The sequence below is a fragment of the Triturus cristatus genome, chromosome 3_1 (genome assembly GCF_964204655.1).
Source record: "Triturus cristatus chromosome 3_1, aTriCri1.1, whole genome shotgun sequence".
NCBI lineage: Eukaryota > Metazoa > Chordata > Amphibia > Caudata > Salamandridae > Triturus > Triturus cristatus.
Window position 1 is genome coordinate 863,610,860 of NC_140583.1, and position 23,297 is coordinate 863,634,156.

The following is a 23,297-nucleotide window of genomic DNA, read 5'->3' on the forward strand; positions in this document are numbered from 1 at the left end:
GAGCCCAATCATAACGAGCCATCCGGAGGATGGTTCTGTCAATAAGATGTCCATAGACTTCAGTGAAATGAAGTGAAAATTAAATGTATAAAGCGTGACAATTACCTGAGGGTATCTGGGCGCAAGGCGGACAATACAACTAGGAGGATCCAGAAGATGACAGAGTTATTACCACGTGGAGCAGGGGTGACTGCTTGGCGCTACGATAGGAACAGGACCCAACTTTGTCTTCATTTGCACATTGTCCTGACCCGTTCTTCTTCTTAGTATGTGGCTACAGACAGTTTTTGTGAACACTCATTTGATCAATACATGGCCACAGTATTTCACAGAGTTTTACACTGTGCCATTCACCTTACATTATGAATAAATACATGTAGTATTTTAACTGCAGGATGTACCTTGGTTTCTCTGCGCTATCCAGCTCTGTCCATTTTTCTTTTTTTTTTTTTAACTTTATTTTAATTTGGCATACAAACATTGTTCCCAGTAGTCATTACATTAAGTTGAACAGCAACCGGATGAAACAAATATCTTGACATTGACAGCATGGGTAACACAATCATCTTGAATTGTGATCTAAGGGGGGCATTGCCCTTATACATTGGCTCTTATACATTGCAGTTTAACAACCAGGGAGGTCAACTCAACTACTCCGCAGCCATCTGACCCAACATCAATATACTATGTGGCGAAATCTGAAAGCATTATTCCCATTCTGTTTGTGCCCTTATTGGGTTAACTAATCCCATCTCTATCATGTTCCTCAACCGTTTCTTCCTTCGTGGCATGACGAGCCAGATATGCCTGGCATGGATCCCAGATGTTTTTTGGGTTACAACGTGTGGGCATAAGAGCATTAAAGTTATCTGATTGTGTGTTGCAATAGGACAAATCAGCACACCATTCCTTTATTGTGGGTGTGGGGCCCCTCATCCACCGTAAAGCAACTCCGTTTTGCTATCAGTATGCCCAAAGCTCGTAACTTGCGCATGCTTTTGGGGAATTCTTTGACATAGCCCAGCAGAGCCACCAAAAGGTTCAAAGTCAATCTCACTCCTGCTCTATCTTGTAACACAACGTGTACCGCCTCCCAAAACCTCTGAATTCCAGGGCAGTCCCACACAAGATGTGTAAAGTTTGCCTCAGCTGACCCCCACCTTACACATATATCATCTTCTGTAATTCCACACTTGTAAAAGCGAGCTGGGGTGTAGTACACTCTTTGCAAAAATTTAAAATGTATCAAACGATGTCTGCCATTTTGTGAGATAGATTTCGTACCTGTGCAGCAATACGTCCATTGTTCGTCTGTGATGTCCAACTCTAATTCTGCGCACCATTCTTGCAGTGCATTCATGTTTAGGGGGCCGATACCAGCATTGGAAAGCGTATACAGTATCGATATCATGTGCTGTGGGGATTGAGCACGTACTAAGTATGTTAAAGGAGTGTTTTCAATCAATCAAGTCATTTGTAGAGTGCACTACATACCCGTGAGGGTCCCAAGGCGCTGGGGGCGGGGGGTTGCTGCTACTGATCGAAGAGCCAGGTCTTGAGGAGTCTTCTGAAGGCCAGTAGGTCTTGGGTCTGCCGTAGGTTGGTGGGGAGGGTGTTCCAGGTCTTGGCGGCGAGGTGGGAGAAAGATCTGCCGCCGGCTGTCGTTTTCCGGATGCGGGGGACTGTGGCGAGGGCGAGGCCGGTGGAGCGGAGGTGGCGGGTGGGGGTGTAGAAGCTGATTTGCCTGTTGAGGTATGCTGGTCCGGTGTTGTGGAGTGCTTTGTGTGCATGGATGAGGAGCTTGAAGGTAATTCTCTTGTTGACGGGTAGCCAGTTCAGGTCACTCAGCTGGGGTGTGATGTGGCTGCGGCGGGGGATGTCGAGGATGAGACGTGCAGAGGCGTTCTGGATGCGTTGCAGCCGTCTCGGGAGCTTGGCCGACGTTCCTGCGTAGAGGGCGTTTCCGTAGTCCAGCCTGCTGGTGACAAGGGTCTGTGTGACTGTTCTTCTCGTTTCGGTGGGGATCCACTTGAAGATCCTGCGGAGCATTCGGAGGGTGTTGAAACAGGAGGAGGAGACGGCGTTGACCTGCTTAGTCATGGAGAGGGTGGAGTCGAGGATGACCACTAGGTTGCGTGTGTGGTCGGTGGGTGTCGGGGCTGTTCCTAGTGTTGTCAGCCACCAGGAGTTGTCCCAGGCTAAGGGGGCGGAGCCGACGATGAGGACCTCCGTCGGAGACGACCTTCATTCCTTCGTGGAGGTTAGTTTTGGCGGTGTGAGGGTCTTTGGTGAGGGAGAGGATCAGCTGGGTGTCGTCGACGTAGGAGATGATGTTGGGGGTCATGCTGTCGAGCGACGTGGGCGAGGGGTGCCATGTAGATGTTGAACAGCGTCGGGCTGAGGGAGGAGCCCTGGCGTATGCCGCAGATGATCTTGGTGGCATTGGAGCGGAATGGGGGAGGCTGACGTTCTGAGTTCTGCCGGAGAGGAAGGATGTGGTCCAGTCCAGGGCCTTCTCTTGGATCCCGGCGTCGTGTAGGCGTGTTCGTAGTGTGCGGTGGCAGACCGTGGCGAAGGTGGCTGACAGGTCCAGGAGGATGAGGGTTGCTGTTTCTCCGTTGTCCAGCAGGGCCCTGATGTCATCGGTGGCGGCGATGAGGGCGGTTTCGGTGCTGTGGTTGCTGCGGAATCCGGATTGGGAAGGGTCCAGGATGCTGTTCTCCTCGAGGTAGCGGGTCAGTTGTATGTTGCCGATTTTCTCGGTGACCTTCGCCGGGAACGGGAGCAGGGAGATGGGTCGGAAGTTCTTGAGGTCCTTGGGGTCCGCCTTGGGTTTCTTGTGTAAGGCGTTGATCTCGGCGTGCTTCCAGCTTTCCGGGAAGGTTGCTGTCTCGAAGGAGGTGTTGATTACTTTCCGGAGATGGGGTGCTATGGTTCAAGCATTTCCTCCCCTAGGGTTGCACGCAGCGCATGCCTAGCGCAGTAAAAGTGGTATTTTCCAAGCATAAGGGCTTCTAATGAGTCTGTTTGCAGCATATCCCATTGCTTAACTACCCCCTTATAAAAGTAATCACCCATAGTGGCGATACCCAGTGAATGCATAGCTAAGAGAAATTCTCTCTCCTGCCTCATTAGCAACCATCCACATAGATCTAATGGCAATTTGGGGGCGTAGTGTAGGGTGATTCCCTGAATACTAGCGGCTCTCCAGAGCAGGCTTCTTGTGCTCCCAACAGGGTCTTTAGTGTGGTAACGCCTTTGTGGTGTCCCAAAGAGGTACTGTGGAAGTAATAAGGGGCTCACCGCCTCCCTTTCGATGAACAGTTGTGGGCTATCCTGAGCTCCATGTAACCAGTAAAATGCATGCATCTGCTGTGGAGTGCAGTAGTACAGTTTGAAATCTTGAGCGCCAAGACCCCCTGCAGCGTAAGGCTTGGTCAATATTTCCCATTGCACGCGCGATTGTTTCCCGGCCGAAGCAAGCCGAATCAAGAGAGACCACAATGTACGAAAGAATGATTTTGGCAATAATATAGGTATGTTGACAAACAGGAAGAGGAAACGTGGGAGTACTATCATCTTCACGAGTGAGACCCGCCCCAATAATGATAACAGCAGACAAATCCATTTTCAATGGATTCCGAGAGCTTCTGTATCGCCCTGCCGTAATTCCCGCAGACCAATACTCAGGGTCAATGTGTATCTGCACCCCCAAGTAGCGCGTCCGCTCTGTTGTCCATGCTATAGGGTAATCAATCTCGACTGGGAGAGTGTTAGTGGTCAAGGGGAATGCAATGGATTTGCCCCAATTGATACTTAAGCCTGAGTGTTGTCCGAATCGCTCCACAGAACAGGCGATACATTCTGTGCCGGTTCGCTGACATATAAAAGTGTATCATCTGCATATGCCGAAATTATCAAATTATACTGGGAGAAACATATTCCACGATGCCCATGATATTCACGCAATGCGCACGCCAGTGGTTCCGCAGTAAGCACATACAGCAGAGGGGAAACAGGGCACCCCTGCCTTGTGCCCTTTTCTGAGAGCAACTCGTTCACGCGGACATGCGCTGTAGGCTTTGCTTACAGGACATCCACTAATTTAATGACTATCTCACACAATCTCTTTGTCAATTACCCTGTTAGCAGAAGAAGAGGTGGATTTCAAAAGCCTTGTTAAAATCATTATAGCTTTCTATTGAACTTGAGGATATCAGTAGCTGGTTCCATAACTGAGAGACTTGAACAGAAAACACTCTCCCTTCTAGCTGAGCCCTCTTAAATGGGAGAGAAGGGAGCTTAGTAGATACAAGGCTGTGAAGAGGAGTGAGCGAGATGGGTGGAGTCTGGAAAGTGAGCTGTTAGTTTCTTGTCAATGAAGAGATCAATAGGCATAGCAGAAGGCACTGAAGTCAATTCACTTGGTTACAGGTAGCCAGTGGATGCTCCGCATAGCACCCGAAAAGAGCTCGAACCTTCACAGGCTGAAAACTAGTCTCACCCCTATGTTTTGAAATATTTGGAGTTTCCTGATTGTCCATCTAGAAAGAGCTAAGTAACAAGCATTGCTTAGTGCAGTCTGGACAAGATGACTGTACCAGCCATTCGTGGTCACAGTTGTGATGGAATAAATTGCCGGATTTTTTTATCTTCCATAGGATGCAAGCGGACACCTCAGAGTTATCCAGGCCCTGAAATTCAAGTGTATTCCGTGAAGAACCCCAGGTTTTTGACTTTGGAAACAGGGCTAGACGAAGGCTTCATTTAGTTAGATCAGCGTGAGGGAGACCACAGGTTGTCGTATTATAAAATGAATACTTCAATTTCGCTAGCATTAAGTTTTAGCACGTTTTTACTCATTCAGTCTTAAAAAGGAACAACGCAAGACTGGAGAGTATTTTCAGCTTATGAAATTGATTCCAGGCCGAAATATCTAATATTGGCTGACAGGGGTCTCAAGTAAACAAAACTGGTGATAACGGTGATCTCTGGGGCACCCAATAGGAAACCATAAAAACCTCTGATTGAAAGGGGGAATGGGATAACTAGCAGACCCAAGCAAGTGCTGACCCCTAAATAACTACTGCCTCCAAATGGTGAATCATTGTGGAATGTTCCACTGCATAAAAGGCTGTGGAGAGGTCTAACAGGGCGAGACTGGCTGAATGCCCAAGGTTTAGAGTCATTGTCAAGGAATCTGTGTCAATCCTGGGCTTAATGCCCATCTGTGCATGGTCCAACAAGTTAAGTGCTTCCAGATGGGACACTAGTCAATGGACTAAATATTGTTTGGCAAGCTTCACCTTTGGTGATGTGGCCAAGTAGTTCCTCACTGCTCACTCAACCAGCACATCTTTCTCAGCTCCAGAAGCAGCTTCTCCTGTCCTGGGAGGGCTTTCGCATGAAAGGCTTTCAACCCCACTAGCTGCACTCTTGCAGCCTACTCAGGCAGATGGTTTACCTGCATGTGTAGCTCTGTGCCGACCACTTCAAACAGTGACGACCAGTAGTGTTGGCTTTGCCAGTGCCTGTTGAAATTTCAAGCAATATCACTTGTTGAACTACAACAAATAGAGAAGTCTAGTCATAACCTAGAGCATAACATACAATAAAATAATAATATAGCGTTTATTTGAAGAGTATACCATTCTTCCCCAGGGAGATCCCTTGACTCTATTGACAGATAACAGACGTTTGTACTCATATTATCAACCTCAGGACCAAAGGCTGCGTTGACTTGTCAGAATTTGAACCTGTGATCATAGGGTCAAACAAGGATTACTGGAGTAGATGCATTAGTCCACTGATTCACAGACCTGGCTTACAAAAGCTCTGCAACGTTGACATGTGAAAAAAACAACATAATGTATTTGACACTGTTGGTAAAGATGAATGAATTATACACAGTGAGAAGATCATGGTGATATAGTTTAAAAAAAAGATGAGGCCAGCGTTCAGATTTTCACGTATAGGCTAGATTGTTGAGCAGACTTTCTTCTCCATATTGCTAAGTCCACAAATGGATATCACAGAATCCTGTTGTCAACCCTTTTGTAAAATGTGGAGGGAATTAATAGAGAATGACTGATAATAACCAACTTGTGTTTGGAACTCATTTGACCATAAAACCATAGAAGATATACTCGTGGAGCCGGAGCTGATTGAAAAATATATTATCTAATGCATGGGAACCCACTGGAAAGCCCAGACTCTCAGCAGTGCTCGTTTTGCGCTCTAAGAAGAACACTTTAATCATATCAAATGTAGTCTATCAATGGTATAGAAAGCCTAAAATGGTTTCTTAGTCTTTGGCACCACTTTCTGATTCTTTGCAAGGACCATAAGGAGAAGAGTTTCTATGTGGCCCAAGATACTACAGTGGTATGTGGCCCAAGATACTACAGTGGTATGTGGCCCAAGATACTACAGTGGTATGTGGTCCATGATACTACAGTGGCCCAAGATACTACAGTGGTATGTGGTCCATGATACTACAGTGGTATGTGGTCCATGATACTACAGTGGGAATGAAAGACGTGTGTACATTTGTTTTTAAATTCTTGTTCCTGATCCTGATGAGAATCAGATAGTATCCTCTGTGGCCAATGCTGTTCACTCACCTGAAGTAGAAACTTTCAAAAATCCAAATGTAGAGCCTGTCCACAAGGTAATTACCTCCCTCCAGATTTTGGACGTTTCTGATCAACAAGACAAAATATTGGGTGTGTGTTCTTTTAGTGTCACTTGTTACAGTCGTAAATGTTCAGCCGTAAACCAGATTCTACATTCCCCTCTTCATCTGATTCCTTCTGTGACACATTAAAATAGAGTCGGAGTCAGGTGGCATCATGGGAATTATAAACTCTGAAATTTCGCAGTCTTGTATGGAACACAATCTCTGAATCATGACACTCATCCAAAGACTGAGGACCATAACCAACCAGAGAACTTGCAACCTGGCTGCTAATAGCTTTTCATAATCTGGAACCAAATAAAGCAGTAAAAATACTCTCAGCTAAGAAAGAGTCAGTCTAATTTACTTCAAGTCTTGTAGAAGCGAAATTCTTCCACTGTCAAGTTGAGAGCAGATGGCACATGCAGTACAATCACGAAAACGTAAAACTGATCTTAAATGAAGGGCCTCCTTCATTAGGCATGACTTACAAGTAAAATGACACCAGAATGAGCTGTATACAATTGCACAATATTTTATTTCCACAAATGTCTTAATGGCAAAATATGTTCTTTCACAAAAGCGTTGTGCCCAACTAGCACATTTCTACACATTATACCACTTATGCACTACAGAAGCATTCAATTTAGGTGGAGGACTTTAGAATCCCTCAACCCTCTATGAATTGAATGAAAGAGTCCCTAAAACTGGCTCTGTAATGCGGATGCTCTAGATCTGAGCCGTGGTTTGGCCTGCTTCATTCAAACAGCTCTCTTCACATACAGTGGTTGCAGAAGCACTTCACAACCCACATATGGATGCAAGAGATCCAGCCATCTCTGTATCAATTCCAAGTTACTGAAAGGACATCAATGAACTAATTTACCCTTCCATCAAAGATTATGACTTACTTAATCAAATCTTGGCAGGCAATAGGCTGGAAGTGGCTCACATTCAACTGCAGTATCTATCACTCTGAATAATTTGATGATGGGGTAGACTAGACAACACCACCGCACTGGTTACACTTACTGCCTTTGTCAATGTAACGCTCATCAATAATGTCTTCACTAAGGATGGCATTAAAGGCGCCAAACCTCGATAGATTGATTGTAGCTGCAAGATTAGCAATTTAATTATCTTTCTTAAAAGTCAACTTTCTTCCAATTTCTTTTTTTATTTGAGAGAAAACAAGATGCAATTAATTCGAAATCACATATTCCATTCATAACAGTCTAACACACACACATATGTATATTTATTTATTTACATATTTAATTCTTTATAAAATATCCTATTGCAAATAGTAAAAGATCAAAATACCCCAAGTCTGCCTAAAATATGTTTTTGTCTTTTTGGTCTTATTTATTTGTTTTTCAAAGGGATAAATGTCCATTACCTCTTGTATCCATGTATGTATATCTAGGCTACTCAAATGTTTCCAGTGTCGAGCAGTCATTAACCGTGCAACCAACATGGAAACAAATATACCATTTGATTTGACATAAGGTGCAAACCCTACCACAAAAAGATTGGTGTCATAGTGGATACTGAGCATATTTACACATGAGACCCTTTGAAAAACATGATTTCAATATGCCTGAATTATCGGGTAACTTGAGAACATATGTATGTGGTCTTGAAGTTCTTCCAGCTTAATCGATGCAAACAGGGACTCAATTTGCTTGTACCGAAGGGATGACATAGAGATTTGGTCTAAATATTGTTCTACTGATTGTTGCTTATAAGACTATCTGTCTGTGAACTTTATAGGCTAGCATGTCATTTCGCAAATCTATTATTATCCCAGGGACAGCTGAATGGAAATTTGCTTCCTCATATTTAATTTTAATAATATATTGGTTTGCTATATTATCATGGGTCTGATTTTCTAAAACAAAACCCTGGTTTTTCTCTTTTTTCATACCAGTAGAATCTAGATGGCAGAAGTTGTTGGCTCTCTTAGTCGGGATAAAGTGCTTTGATTTGTGATCCGATGTGTCAGTTCAAACCTGTATCTTATTATATGTCGATGAGCAGAGAGCTGATGTACTTCGTGTTATGTTGCTCCTCCAGAGCAGCTAGTTGAACTCAAAGTGTTGCCATGTGGGAATTCTTTAGCTTGTGCTATCTTGCAGTGCATTACAAATCCCCAGATGGTGGCCTTCAAAGTATCTGAAATGGTATGGTCTGAGAATACTGGATATTCTCTGTTGGAAATGTTTTAATGTGTTGTTAATTGTGTAATAAATGTTTTTTCATTTAAAAGTGCATAATTCAATAACCATCATGATCTATCTGCTTTACCAACATCAATTAGTATCTCTGGTGTTACTGGAGCATGGTCTGATACCCATATTAGATGGTATTTGACCGCTGAGCTAGATAATAGGGTTCAACTAATTAAGAAATAGTAATTTCTAAAATATTGTTTGTGTATTGTTGAATAGTAAGCATATACTTTAACGTGGGGTTGCTTCCAACTCCAAGGGTCGACAATATCAAGTGTATCTGTCATTGATGCACATAGTGTCCCTAACTCCAGACATGCAAGTCTGTCAGTTAGCATTTGTAGTGGCAAGCTGTGGAGAACTCATACAATTGAAGTCACCTGCCACAATAAAATAGCCCATACTTACGACCAGGTTTTCTTGTACCTGTGAAATAGATTATGATGTATTAACATTTAGGCCATATATAGAGCAGATGTGTATGTCATAGCTGTTCATGTTAATAGTCATAATAATCCAGCGACCATTGGGATCAGAAATATTAAATATGAACTTGAGAGATTAATCAAATAGTAAAAAAGTGACTTCCTTTAGAAGCGAATTTTCTTGGGTGCTATAAAATGATCTGGCTCCCAAGCGTAGGTGTATATTATGTTTTTTTTGTAAGCAACCTTGGTTTCTTGAAGACATGCAATATCAGATTTTTTGTGTCTAACCTTCCCAATGTTATATTGTTTAGTATAAACCCTGGAGGGTTCAGCAATAAACAATATAAAACTCTGGAAACAATTAAAATGGTAGAGCCACTATTGTGAACCAACAAATAAAAGGGGTAGGAGAGGAGAGTATACCAAGCAGTACGTTAATCACTATTAATGCCCCTACCAATGAAATCAATGAAATCAATCAACCAAATGATATATATAGATTTATTCTGGTGGGGTCTCTATACCCAAGAGTGCCTATGTGTTGGGGGAAAATAATGTGGAACATGGGGATCATAAAACTCTCACATCATCTCGAAACATCTCGATACATCCAAAATGTAACAGTCCATAATGTAACATAACTCCTAGCAACTAAAAGGCACCCTCCAGCTCCCTCTCAGATTTTGCATCTAATACTCAAGATGCTAAACAATTAAGCACTTCAAATGAACAGACTCTTTAAGACCACCAGAGATTACTCACCCAGCACTGTGCTTCAAGGTATTGGAACCAAATATAATACCGGGGTCTTCTAAAAACCAGCGAGGAGGGTCAGACGATCCTAGTAAATAGTCAGGATAATCCTAGGCCTAACTGCAAATCACACACAGCTCAGTGGTGTGCTACCCAGGACTCCGCAGAATTGAAAAAAATCAGACCTTTGGAAAATCCTACATTTATTTTTCATAACCAACCACAGAAACCAAATAAAACCTCACAGCTGCAATCTCCTGTTTATGCTGCATATGTACTACAGAGAGGTTTTAGATACTGACCACAACATCTCATTTGTATTTGTAACCGTGAGCGGAAATGTGAAGAAAGGAAAACCTCTCCAGGTGCAGTAATGTCAGGATAGTGGGTTCCTGGAAGTAACAGAAAATGTGGACCAGATCTTATCAAATGGATCACACAACTACTAAAATATGTGTTCCTTGAAGAAGAGAAAGATGACTATCCTAATTAACTGACAACATCCAGGGCTCACAGAATACTCCATGAAGCAAAGAAGCATGCTGCTCCGCCACAAAATACTTATTGTTTACATTCAAGATTTTGTGATCAAGGAAAAAATACAGAGTATGGCTAAGTCTAAGAAGAAAATCTAAACTACTGCAAGATATTCGTTCTGGATTTGAGAACTTCTCAGTATGAGCTAATTTTCTTCAAATATCTTTTCCCCCCAGTGTTTATGCGCTGTTGCTGCACCTCAGATTGACCTATAGTTTCACAACATTGAGCTCTAATTCAACCTCTTTAAGAACTCTTGCTGCCAAAGTGAATTCTTCACGTATTTCTTGCAGTTATTTTGTGAGTGGATTAGTGTTAAAGGTCTGAAACATAATCGTTGTCAGAGAGAGATCCTCTTAAACATCCTCTTTAAATGTTTACGACCATGCTTACTGGCTACTCACTACTTGTTCCTCATCTATGAGTACCTTGGGCATCTTTGAAACACCATCTCTAGAACTACAGGTATCCTCTGTGGTGCTGTTGGCTGGTGGTAGCCTTCTCTGTATGGCAGTTTCACATAAACGTACTCATAAACGATCAACTCAACCTAGAGTGATAGCAGCCTCTGTGGTATTGGTTAGAGTTTGATTAATAATGTTTCAGTGTGGTAGGAGTCGAGAAGTTCATGCCGGGCCAGCCTGGAACTAGCCAAGGCACTGGAGAACTAGAACAGGGAGTCATTTAGTAACCCAAAGATGCAAGCATGAACACTCTTGGCACAGATGGCAGGCTCCCAAATAGTGTAGATCAGTAGCAATCTGCTAAAGTGGCTTGACCGTAACTAAGATTCTAATCTTTAATATCAAAGTTCTGGATTTCTCACAAAATCACACAAAAACATGACCGGTTCTCACATGGGAAACCCCCATCATGGAAAGAGACCTGATTAAATGTCAAGAATAGAATGCCTCAAGCATCACTCATTAATATCTGACGTTCACATAGAATAAAACATGCACTGTGCTTTGTGTTTTTTAGATTTCTGCACGCAGACTCCCCTTGAGTTACACGTCTGGATGGCAGACCCAGAAACGTAGCTCTTGTTAATACAATGTGTGAGGGACAGCAGATCACTAGCTCTGGTGTCCACGTAAGCTCCCAGACAACAAAAGGAAGACACAGGTTTGGAATAGGACGATTGAAGTTCCTGTGGGATGTCATTTTAATCAAAGAGGGTCTGAGACGGGCATTTCATATTTCATACTTTCATGCAAGAGTCAGATGTTTTTCCATTATCACATACAGCCACCATATCAGTAACACAAAGTGTGCTTTCTACTTGGGAAATTGAGGGGTTAAATTGAGGATAGTTGGGTATTTATTTACATTTTAAACACTTTTGTCAGGCTGGCTGCTAGCACCTCAGCCTACATTATATAATTGAGCAGTTTTCACCACCTGATAGTATGCCGCCGAATACCAGTTAGTACTAAGGTACCGGCACTGTGAAGGCAAACATCACCCACATATAAATCAGTATTTTATGTATGGTGGTCTCAGTGGACACCTCCTAAACTTGAGAAAGGGGTCACGGGGGGAGTGACCCCTTCTACTTGACACAAACATTTCTGCCTGTCGTTCAAGTGGAATGCCAGGTTGAACTTGTAAGGCGTAATTTGTCGGGCGTGCAGGAAAATTAGCTAACCAGACTAACCCCACAAAGATTGAGGCCCTTAGTGCAGCCCATGTTTGCTCAGGCATCAGTGCCTAAAGGTGGTACATTCTGTAGATTCCGAGCCATCCTCCTTCCTGTGAGTGAGCAAATTCAGTTATAGCGCATGCATTTCTGTGATACAGTGCTAATTGTGGGTAGCAGTGAGTGCAAGCTTCTTTGCTGTACCCGACATTGTGTATTAACCTTCCCAGGTGCGTGTTAAGATTGTGCAGCTTCATTGCTCATTTATTCTGGATAGCTCTGCTGTGGCGACCTTAAGATTGTGATCTATAAAGCTACCCATTCTAAAGGCCACATAAGCACGCGCACATTAGTAGATAAACTGTATGAGCCTGCAAGTGATATTAAAAATTCTTGCTCAGATTCTAGTGGATCAGAGTTAGGAAAAGTGATTTCTAATGTGACAACTTGTAAACATGCCAATGAGCATTCATGGAAGAACGCGTAAAAAATAAAACTGTCATTGTACAACGCACTTGATAAAATATTTAAAGATGTTCTTTTTTTAACACCTGGATTGCACAAGTAAAACCTGTAATATCGGTCTTTCATAACAGTTTTACATTGTCTGATTTTAATTTTGCTTTTACAAACAATTGTTTATTTGAAATTCTCCAGAGCTTTGAAAGAGTCAGCCTCTTATTCTGCAAGATCCCGCAGCACGTGTGAATTAAATGCTTCTTTCTTCCCTGAAAGGTGTGCCTGCTGCTTCCTTGGTAACCCCTGCTGATGTCATCAAGACAAGACTGCAAGTGGCAGCTCGCGCCGGCCAGACGACATACAGCGGCCTTACCGACTGCTTCAGGAAGATTCTGAAGGAAGAGGGGCCCAGAGCTTTTTGGAAGGGAGCTGGAGGTATGGACATGTCCTTGAACCACTGCCTCAAGTTCGGTGTATTGAAATCCAAAGCCCCGAGCGCCCTCTCAGTAGGCGAGACCGCGCCAGTGTTTGAAATGTAAAATCTAAAACTAATCTTCGCTCTCCAATCTGTCTTGTGCTGTTCACTTTCATCTCTCCCCCCCCACCCCCCCCCGCCCCAACTCAACACCATAGGCATTTTATCCTGTCACGTTTTGCCAGTACTTCCCGTTTGCACTAACTAAACACTCTGGATAAAGAAAAGTTAGAGTAGCGACTTTCATGAAGTGCGTGGTGTACACCGGCGGGCTTCTGCGGCATCCACACCCGGGTAACTAGACGGCAGTGACGTCAGAAGGCTTCGGGCAGTGAAAATCATGTTCAAGTGGAGTGAACGCAACTACGGCAGACAGTCGGCCTGGTTCACAAAGGTAAACTGAAGGCCGTCCTTTGGTATGGGCAAGCTGGGCCAAGGCCCAGGGCGCACATTTTCTGCCGGAGGGGGAGGGGGGGGAGAGGGGCATGGAGCTGTGTGCATTAAGGTTATGCCAACAACAGCTGCCTTCTCATCATGCTCCAGCATTGCCCCTGCCTGTTCATTTCTGTCTGATTCGCGAGTGTAAAGTGGTTTCAGTCCTTCATTATCATACGGCGGGTGATGTTTTTAACACCCCTTTAGCCCCCTTCCCTGCCCGCCCTTCGCCCTCTGACCCTTGCTGGCACACATCCACAAAGCCATCATCTGCGTGAGGCAGCTGAGCTATCAGTTGTTTCGGAGCGCTGGGGGAGGTCCAGAGAGGCTTGTTTTTCAGGGCATCCAGGCACTGAGCAGTGGACACAAAGGGATCCCCCGCTGCCTCATTTAATTCACTACCATCAGCACGGGGGCTAAATTTCTCTCCGCCCACGCCCAGGGTGCTATCGTAGCAAAGGAGTTCTCCACTCCAACTGCATAGACTGCAGTCATAATGTTATTATTAAATCGCAGTTTGTGAATACCAAAAAAGAGTACACAGGTGTGTAAGTTTACCTTTGTGAATCAGGCACAATATGTATGAAAATCATGCCCCACCATCCTTGAACATATATTTTTGCATTTACAACTAATTCATAAAAATTCTGCTAAAGGTATGGCCAGTGCTTTCTGAATGTAGAAATGGATTCTGTTTGTGTAGCTCATAATATCGAGCGGCATGTTCTCTATACTCGTTGCCAGCAGAGCCGGACTGGCCATAGCGGACACCGGGCGTTTCCCTGGTGGGCCGCTAGGGTGGGGGCCGGTTTTGGACCCATGGGGGGCCGTTTTTGTTACCAGGGGTAGGCAATATTGGCCCCCTGTAACAAAATTGGCCGAAACCGGCCCTCGCAAACAGCTCGGCTGCACTCCCCTTCACCCCAGTGGGGGTGGCTGAGCAGTTTGCCAGGGCCGGTTTCTGTTCCCAGTCCGGCCTTGGTTACCAGAGATCCAACAGCACACGATTGATGCCAAAGGCCAGAGACATCTGTTCACAGAGGTGAAGAGGAGAATTATGTCACTGAGAGTAGCGTGAATCCACTGTAGGACAATTAATGCACGAAAGTGCACATGTAACAGAGACTTTGTACTTCTGGAAAGAAAGGAAGACTTTCCTAGGCCAATGCTAGCCAGGTTTTGGATAGAAAACCAGCTACAAATGTGACTCCGGTTATCCAACAAATGGGCAGGAGCAGGTTAATTTGTAACACATGCTCAAGAATCTAAAGATCCATCTCTTTGTAGATTTGTAGAATTTTTATCACAAAAACACTCAGCCATATTTATTAACACTAAAGCATTGACGGTGCTCGAACTTACCTTCTGCCTCATGCCAAATAACTGTAAAGTAAATGGCATGAACAGGCCCCTTCTACATTAAAGATCTATTCATAGGAAACAGGCAAAGGGCTTTGTGCTTGGAGGTTCAAGGCACAGCAAGAGAAAAATACAATTCATAAGAGCCTAGTACAGATGACTCGAAACAGCCTAGCACATATCCGTGGCATTCTGCAATTTTACCTTTTTGAATATTTGCTTCGTCTGGCTAAATTCTTTCCTTTATCTACCTTTTGTCAACCAAGCTAGAATTGTATTTGCTGGTTAGTAAGAGATGAAGTTCAGCGATCATGTGTTTCCTCTCTCCCAAAGCAAAGCATGATTCCTGTTTCTTTGTTGGTATGTTTTTTTTAAAAAACATGCAAATGTTACAAACATGTCTGTCTATCTATCTATCTATCTATCTATCTATCTATCTATCTATCTATCTATCTATCTATCTATCTATCTATCTATCTATCTATCTATGATCTATCTATCTATCTATCTGACTAAGATCTATCTGACTAAGATCTATCTATCTATCTGACTAAGATCGATCTATCTATCTATCTATCTATCTATCTATCTATCTATCTATCTATCTATCTATCTATCTATCTATCTATCTATCTATCTATCTATCTATCTATCTATCTATCTATCTATCTATCTATCTGACTAAGATCTATACCTAGCGATTTAAAAATGTCACATAAGTCATTCCACTGCTAACAAACATGATATTCACTGGAAAATGCTTGATAATAGACAAAACATGTTTAGATAAACGTTTTTTTTCAGAAAAGAACTACAGAGTTTTTTGAGGGGAGGGAGGTAAGAGGCGGTTCGCATAGCAGGATTCATGGTGTAAGAAAAGTAACTTTGGTCAGTTAAAAAGTTTATGGGGACATGGTTCACTTAATAATGCAAACCCCGTCAGCACAAACATATAGTCCTTCCTCACTAGTGCCTACATTTCATTAACACCTATGTTGGATAACCTATTTTCTTAAAAATTAAAGAAGAGAAGAAAATGCAGTTTTGATTGGCCAATAAACAGTACAATCATTCATGAAAACGGGGAGATCCACACACCGGCCTGATATCTTCATTGGAACAAAAGATGCAAATGATTAGGTTATGAACGTAATGGTTTGGGAGAAGTCCAGGAAATAGTCTTTTTAAAGCAGACCTTCCTGGAGAGCTGAGTTTGAAAAGCCTCCATACACCAGTCGGAAGTGTAGCACTCTTCAAGAGGACATCCTTGCTCTTATCTAGTACTTCATATATGTATACATCTATGTTGTAAAATAAACTGAGGTATCGCGTTTTGGGGTCCACCTCAAGGTGCTTCCAATTCTCTTGCCTGAAAAATAATTTCATTCAGTCTCTTAAAGGAGAGGAGTGAGCCACAGGTCCTCAGTCTGAGGGACTCATGCACCCAGAATTACTGATAGAGTAATTGTATTTTCTGGGTGAAATACAGTGGCATTGCCAAGTTTACCCCTGAACAGTGACTTTTCAAATGGAAAACTACCTTGGGAATTGGAGTTACCGCACCCGATTCCCTTGGTGATTTCCTATATTTATCTCAATTCCCTCCCAGGTATTGAAGCAGCTTTTTGCTAGTAAAATATTCTCTGCCATCGTTTGTAATTCCAGAATCGACCGTTAATCTGTTATTGGGTGAATCGAAAATTCCTGCCTTCCTCAGGACGAGGACCATAGTGGGAAATGAAAGGTTCTTTATTTAGAACAAGAGTATTTTTAAAACCCTATAGAGAGGGATCCCTGTTTGAATTCCCATTGGTTGCAGTTGTATTATTCTTTAGCATTGGGGATTCACATGCTAGGTTATGATTAATAGCAGTGCACCAGGACAGAAAACAACACTGGGAAGGTATTGACAATATCCAAACTATCCACCTCGTCATATGGTGCAAAGTATCACCTCCTCATAGAGGCTCCACCTGCCTGAGTTTTAACCACACGTCAGTGGGATGAGAACCCTCCGGAGCTCCGCTCCAGGTTTCTCAGGACTCTTCATTCGTCTCTGAAACATTTGAACAGAATATCATTGGAAGTTCCTTAAGATTTGGCGATGCCAAAACCTTATACGCCATGATTATGTGTGAGCTGGAGCGGGATTCCCAAGTGGATCTCTGCTCTGCCTGAACACATCTGGTCCATTGTACCCACACCTGCCCATCCAGGAAGCTGGACCTCTGAACCGACTGTACGGGCTGGAAATACCAGCCAATGAGATCACTAGAGGTTTCGCTGCAACAGCAGCCAGACCTTTTATCCCAGCCGCACCTGACCTTTTTCCCTGGGAAGCAGAGAGCATGCAATGCACACCCCTCAGAACCAGGGCCGGACTGGGAACCCAAAGCAGCCCCTGCAATTTTGACGGACCAGCCTCTCCTCACCCTCTGGGGCAGGGGGGGGGGGGGTGCAAGTGTGAAACATTGCTGCTTTTGTTACTGGAGGCCAATATTACAGCACTGCTGCATAACTGGCCTCCAGTAACAAAACTGCCCCCCACCAGTAAAAAATCGACCCCCATCTTTGCAGCCTCCCAGGAAAACGCCCGATGCCCGCTATGGACAATCCTGCCCTGCTCAGAACTATCCTTCCTCTTCTCTTCCTCCACCAATTTCTCTATCTCTGCCTAATGCAGACGACCCCGCAGTCTACATGCTCAGAGCAAACAGTAAATGTGGGCGTTAACCCCCTCATTACAATGGGTTTAACTCATAGTTGCATGGCACTGACAAGCTGCTACCGCACTATAATAGTAATTACTTGTGCAGAGTTTGCACCCCGTTAAGGCTGTGCAACTTGTAATTGAAGCCTTAATAGACATATATACCACAACTGTATCGGGTCTTAATACCATTATGTAAAAACAGAGCACTTTTATTTGGGGTCCAACTGTCATGATTTACTTGATAGATTTCTGAAACATTTTAGATCGAATTTGTTCACTGACCCTTTTCCACTATTTTGTATTTAAAATATGCCGACTATACATATCAATTTAAATACCCAGAAACCTTACCCGATGACCAATAGGACTCTGGTACTGAGTGATCCCACCAAACTATGAATACACAGGCTCACAATTAACTTTTATCCTGTAATTTATAAATATGTATCTTACAATGTGTTTTTTCAAGAAATGTGTCCTAGCTAAAAAATTAGAGCCAAGAGTGCTTGTAGTAATGTTTTTCGTGTGTATACTTTCACGTCTGATGCACCGATACACAAACAACACAAAATGAACTTCTGTAATTCTGATTTTTTGTAATTCCGAATTACAGATTTAGTCTGCAGCGCGAATGGACGTTTCCCTCACGAGTGCCTCACTAGCATGAAAAAATGACCTGTCAAGTAAAACACAAAAGTTATGCGCAAAATACGAGACATTTCTGTTAGCACGCAAAGATATTAAAACCCAGTGCAGTTGTGGAATACCTCTCGTTTAAAAGCCTTCCATCATCAAACAGGGGGTCTTTTTTATGACCAGAAGATGGGAAATCTAAAACTTTCTATGATTTTTTCATACACAAATACTTAAGAATTGCGTTTCGTAAATACAGAAGGACCTTGCTCCAGTGAGAAGAACGGTTGTCTTTAAGGAGGGCGGGGGGTAAGGGGGGGATACAGTTGCCACTGGACTTCTCCTTAAAGGATGCAGCAGGTAATTGAAAATCTACCCATGGTTTGCAGTTTAGGTCAGCAGTACCTGAGATACCGCTGGTCTAAATCAATATGTTATTTCCCCTAATCTAAGGGGGAGATCTCACATTCCAAAACATAGATGGCGGCCTGTTGGGCAGAGAGTGTGCAGGGCTGTGGGCTGCGCCACGTCTTTCCTTCGTAAATGTTACACAGCGGATGGTGCATTCCCGCGAGGCAGCTGAGCACTGCTCTTCATCGTTCTCGGTTAGGTTTCTACTTAATCCCATCACTGAAATACTTTTAAAATCTACAATATGTAGGATTGTTTTATTGAAGTATTGCTTTTTTGAAATTTCTTAGCAATCCTGTTCCTTTGTTTCCCCATGTGAGAAGAAAGCTGGGCCAGTAAGAGGGCCAGGATTTTTAGTGTAATTTTTGATTAAATCAGAACTGTGCACTGGCATAAAGGTGCTCCTACAGGTGATTCAGTTTGTAATGAGTGTGCTAGATCAAAAATTGCACTAATTCCATTGGTGCAGTGGTTGCAGACCACCATTTGTCTTTTCTTGTCAATGTAGTGCTGGCTGACCTGCCTGTAGCCCCTTGTCTATGTGGATATAGCCTCATATGGTAAGCGGGCCCACTGCTCCACCATGGGATTGGCTTACTCTGAATCCCCACCTTCGGTATAGAGAAGTGAAAGGGTCAGGCCTCTAGCCCCCAATGTTTGGTATTAGTGTTTGGGGTCTCAACAGCGGCTCACTAGGGTGATCTGAACCAATACTGATCATGTTTACCTTTACCTGATTGACACAATACAAACATGCCACCCATTAAGCAGAGAAGACTGAAAATACAGTACGGCTTACATTAATGAGTGCGTCTCGTAGCATCAACACTTAAACTATATGACATAAAGATATATGCATATTGGCAGTATATCTCCACACCACAGTGGGCGATGATGCTCTCAAGACTTAGAGCATTATACAGAGTGTGGTGGATGTCCTGCTTTCCCTGTTGAGAGTGCCATTTACAGCAGCGCTCTTTATTATGGTGCATGGAGCAGCTTTCCATGCAACATGTCCCACCTCTGCCCAGCTCTAAATTAGATTCATAGTTTCCAGGCTCTGACCCAAAATTGCACACTTTTACAGCAGCTTTGATGGGTCTCTTTACGGTATTGGTGCAGCCTTAGTTTGCTTCCTTAGCAGCAGGGATGTATAGGTCCACCTGATAAACTGTTGACACCTGGGACATAAATGCAATAATGAGCACTGAGCAGAAACTGTGATCTCTGCTCCTGAAAAAACCTTAACAAGCGTTTTCCCCAACTCCCCCCATGTTGGAACTGGCACATTCTGGTTGGTTGACGGCGAGTTCCTAGCCAGGCATAACCTACCACTCCCTTCAGGGGTAGGTGATTACAGTCACTGTATAACCTGCACTCACCCTTGGGTAGCTTGGCACTGAGCAGTCAGGCTTATCGCAGAGGCAACATGCAAAGCTTTGGCACAGCACTCTCACATAATAAATAAACTGAGCATCACAAAAGAGACATTTTACGTGGTGTATGTAAATAAGTTTGTATTCAACACTTACACTTACTAACATAACATGAACATCCTGTATTTCTGAGCATAAATCACATTTGGAAATATCACTAGCAGTACTAGGCCCAACTGTGTTAAAATGACATCAGTAATATGCACACTGGGGAAAGTTCCTATTTTAGCCCCCCCCCCGCCCTCTCAGTACCCTTATGCGGTGTTAAACGCTGTCAGAACGAGCCTCATCCTGGCAGTTATTACAATACCACACAGTTCTAGGGTGCACCCCAGATCACAATGATATCCAAAATGTGTACACAATGATAATTACAACACTTTCTAAACAGCACGGCGTGGCAAGTTCTCACAGGTAAAAACCAATGTCAAATGTAGTATTCTTTTGGCAAGGAATCAACTTGTAAAGCAACACCGCGGTGTGGTATCATTAATAACAGGCAGTCACTCCCACACACTCACTCAGCACTGATATGCGGTGACACAAATATCAAGCAGTTCTATATGGAGCACACACACAGCACCGCAATGGTTTGTTCAGCTCTTACAAGCTCATTCAAAGATGGCCACCATGAGTGTACCCCCATCCACTGAGGCCATCTTTGAATGGGTTTGTCCAGATATTACTAGTGCATTCAAAGATGGTCTCCATAAATATATGTGCATCCATGGTGACTATCTATCAATGCACTGCTAATCTTTTAACAAACTCATTTAAAGATCACCACTGTAGATACATATTCATCCACGATGGCCATCTGAGAGGATAAAAAGAACTGTCAAAGCTGACAGTTTTCACTGCTGAGACCAATTGACTTTGCCAGTGCTTGTCATACTTGAGATATGGTGCTGGGAATCTGTCTCCAGGGAATCTGAACCCTTTCTGCACCCTGAGTTTTTTGTTGAACAATTACCTTGTTTGCCACTTACATAGTCCCTGAATTGTTGTACATTTTCTGTAATAATAATGCTCTATAGTAAAATCACGTTGTTATGGTAAAGTTAACAGTAGTGTTAAATGTGCTGTCTTTCTATAAATAAAAGTAATTTTATAATTCTCCAAATTTGTTATTGAACAGCTCGCGTGTTTAGGTCTTCGCCCCAGTTTGGTGTCACCCTACTGTCCTATGAACTTTTGCAGCGATGGCTTTACGTTGACTTTGGAGGCGTGTAAGTACTTCACTGAGTTTGAATTGAAGATGCTGTATATTTGAGTGACATGTCTTGTTAAATACAAATTTGCTTGGGCCAGGAAGCAATCAACATATTTAAGGCAAACAACATTGGAACAATTATGTGTAACTTAATTTAGACATAATTCTGTCAAGTGTTTTAAGAAAATAAACAGAATAGTATCTTAAGGTTCAGAGAAAAAATCACGAAATAATGTCCTATAATATCTTTAATGTATTTTGTAGACAACAGTATTTTTACTGATTGTTGATACTCGTGCATAAAATTTACAAAAATCATTAGGACTAGCTTTAAACTTGTGTACTAACATTTCTTCTGCCATCAAGCCAGATATACAGTATTGTGTTGCTGTGTGACCAGAAGCACCACACTTAATCTTGAATTCCATGAACAGAAGACTCACTTACCGCATTGTGGGTCGAATTAAAATGGCCTATCTCCAAGAAGAGTTAAAATGGCTGAAAAGGAAACCTATATTTGAAGTCTGGCTTCTGAAAAACAGCAAGACAGATGAAAATATAAGCGGTAGAAGTTGAATTACCCAAATCAAAAACTAGCAATGACTTTATGCTCCTCCCCAACTGATGTCTCCTGTCACAAAAAATATTTATGAAGTACAAAGAGTGCATGTAAATGATCAATTCTAGTTGTAAACAGCAGTGTTATTTATCCTAAACATGCACACTTGGGCTCTTTGTAGATGAGTTCTCTCCAGATGCTTACAGTACACACAAGGATTGGACAGAAGGGCAGACGCAGAAAGCGTGGGGATTCGATAGCCAGATGTTGAGATGAGATATGCGCAGGCAAGACAGAGAGTAACAGTCAAAGTTATAAGCGAAGACAAGATTAAGAGACTGAAAAGGTGATGATAATAACTGAGAACAGGAGACTGCAGTGGCTAAAGAGCGGTGCAGATAAGAGAATCAATGTGTAGATCGGCTCAGTTATAAACCAAGATTGTCTTGGTGATGAAAATGAAAAGAGAATGGAAGACTCCCTATGGTATAAGATAAGAAAGATCAAAGCAAATGAGACTTTGTTGAATGTTGTGAGTGTTCATTGTGATGAGGTGGTGGAATGGAAATTAAAGGCAAAGCCTGAGCAGCTGTCATCTACAGCTCATGTGCGGACAAAACTACCTCAGTACTTGGTGAATTAAGGGCCCTCAATGGGACATGCACAGGGCCCTGCCTCTTCTTGATGTTTGCCTTGATGGTCCTTACTGGATATTGTGCGTTGGTTTCCTATATCAACATGCATTTTTTTTTAATCACTCTGCATCTCTTCCTAATCCCATCTACTGGTTCTCTTCCATTACCCCTTTGTGTCCCATCTAATTGTTTCTGCTCTATCTCTCAACTAACATAATCCAGTCCTCCTCCTGTTTTTATGCCCTTCTATTTTAGCTCCTTTAGTCTTCTCTCTCATCTACTCTAGGATGCTCTCCCTCTCAATACAGGTTTTTTCTTTACACTTTCTTCTTACTGACGGCAACCTATGACCTGCCCATCCCGTCTGTTTTTTAAACTTCTCCAACTTCCCTTCATTTTACTATAATACAGTGCTTTAATCATTCCACATTTAATTGTGTCCATATGTGCTTTGTTCTTGCTCTTTTGATAAAAACCTATGGCTGCCATTGCTGTTTCTTTGATTAGGAAATTGCTTCTGAAAATGTTATTCTTCTCTGCCTTTATTGATACCACCCACACACATTATTACACTATGCCAAAGTATAGGTAATGCTGTACGCTATATTTATTTTAATTGCATGCATTACAAGCTGTAAAAAGAAGTGATAGATAATTGTATCAAAATTGCTAACTTTCAGACAGAGAGGTTTGTTTTTCAGGTTT

The 23,297-nt window shown here is 42.8% G+C and overlaps 1 protein-coding gene across 1 annotated transcript in view; it reads left to right on the forward strand.

The window, feature by feature from the left end:
- SLC25A12 (solute carrier family 25 member 12) overlaps positions 1 to 23,297 on the forward strand; it is a 466,840-nt gene that overhangs the window by 438,515 nt on the left and 5,028 nt on the right. Inside the window, exons 16-17 of the mRNA XM_085645302.1 lie at positions 13,000 to 13,158; positions 21,324 to 21,414. Coding sequence (XP_085501428.1) covers positions 13,000 to 13,158; positions 21,324 to 21,414 — 250 coding nt within the window. The remainder of the gene's footprint in view (positions 1 to 12,999; positions 13,159 to 21,323; positions 21,415 to 23,297) is intronic.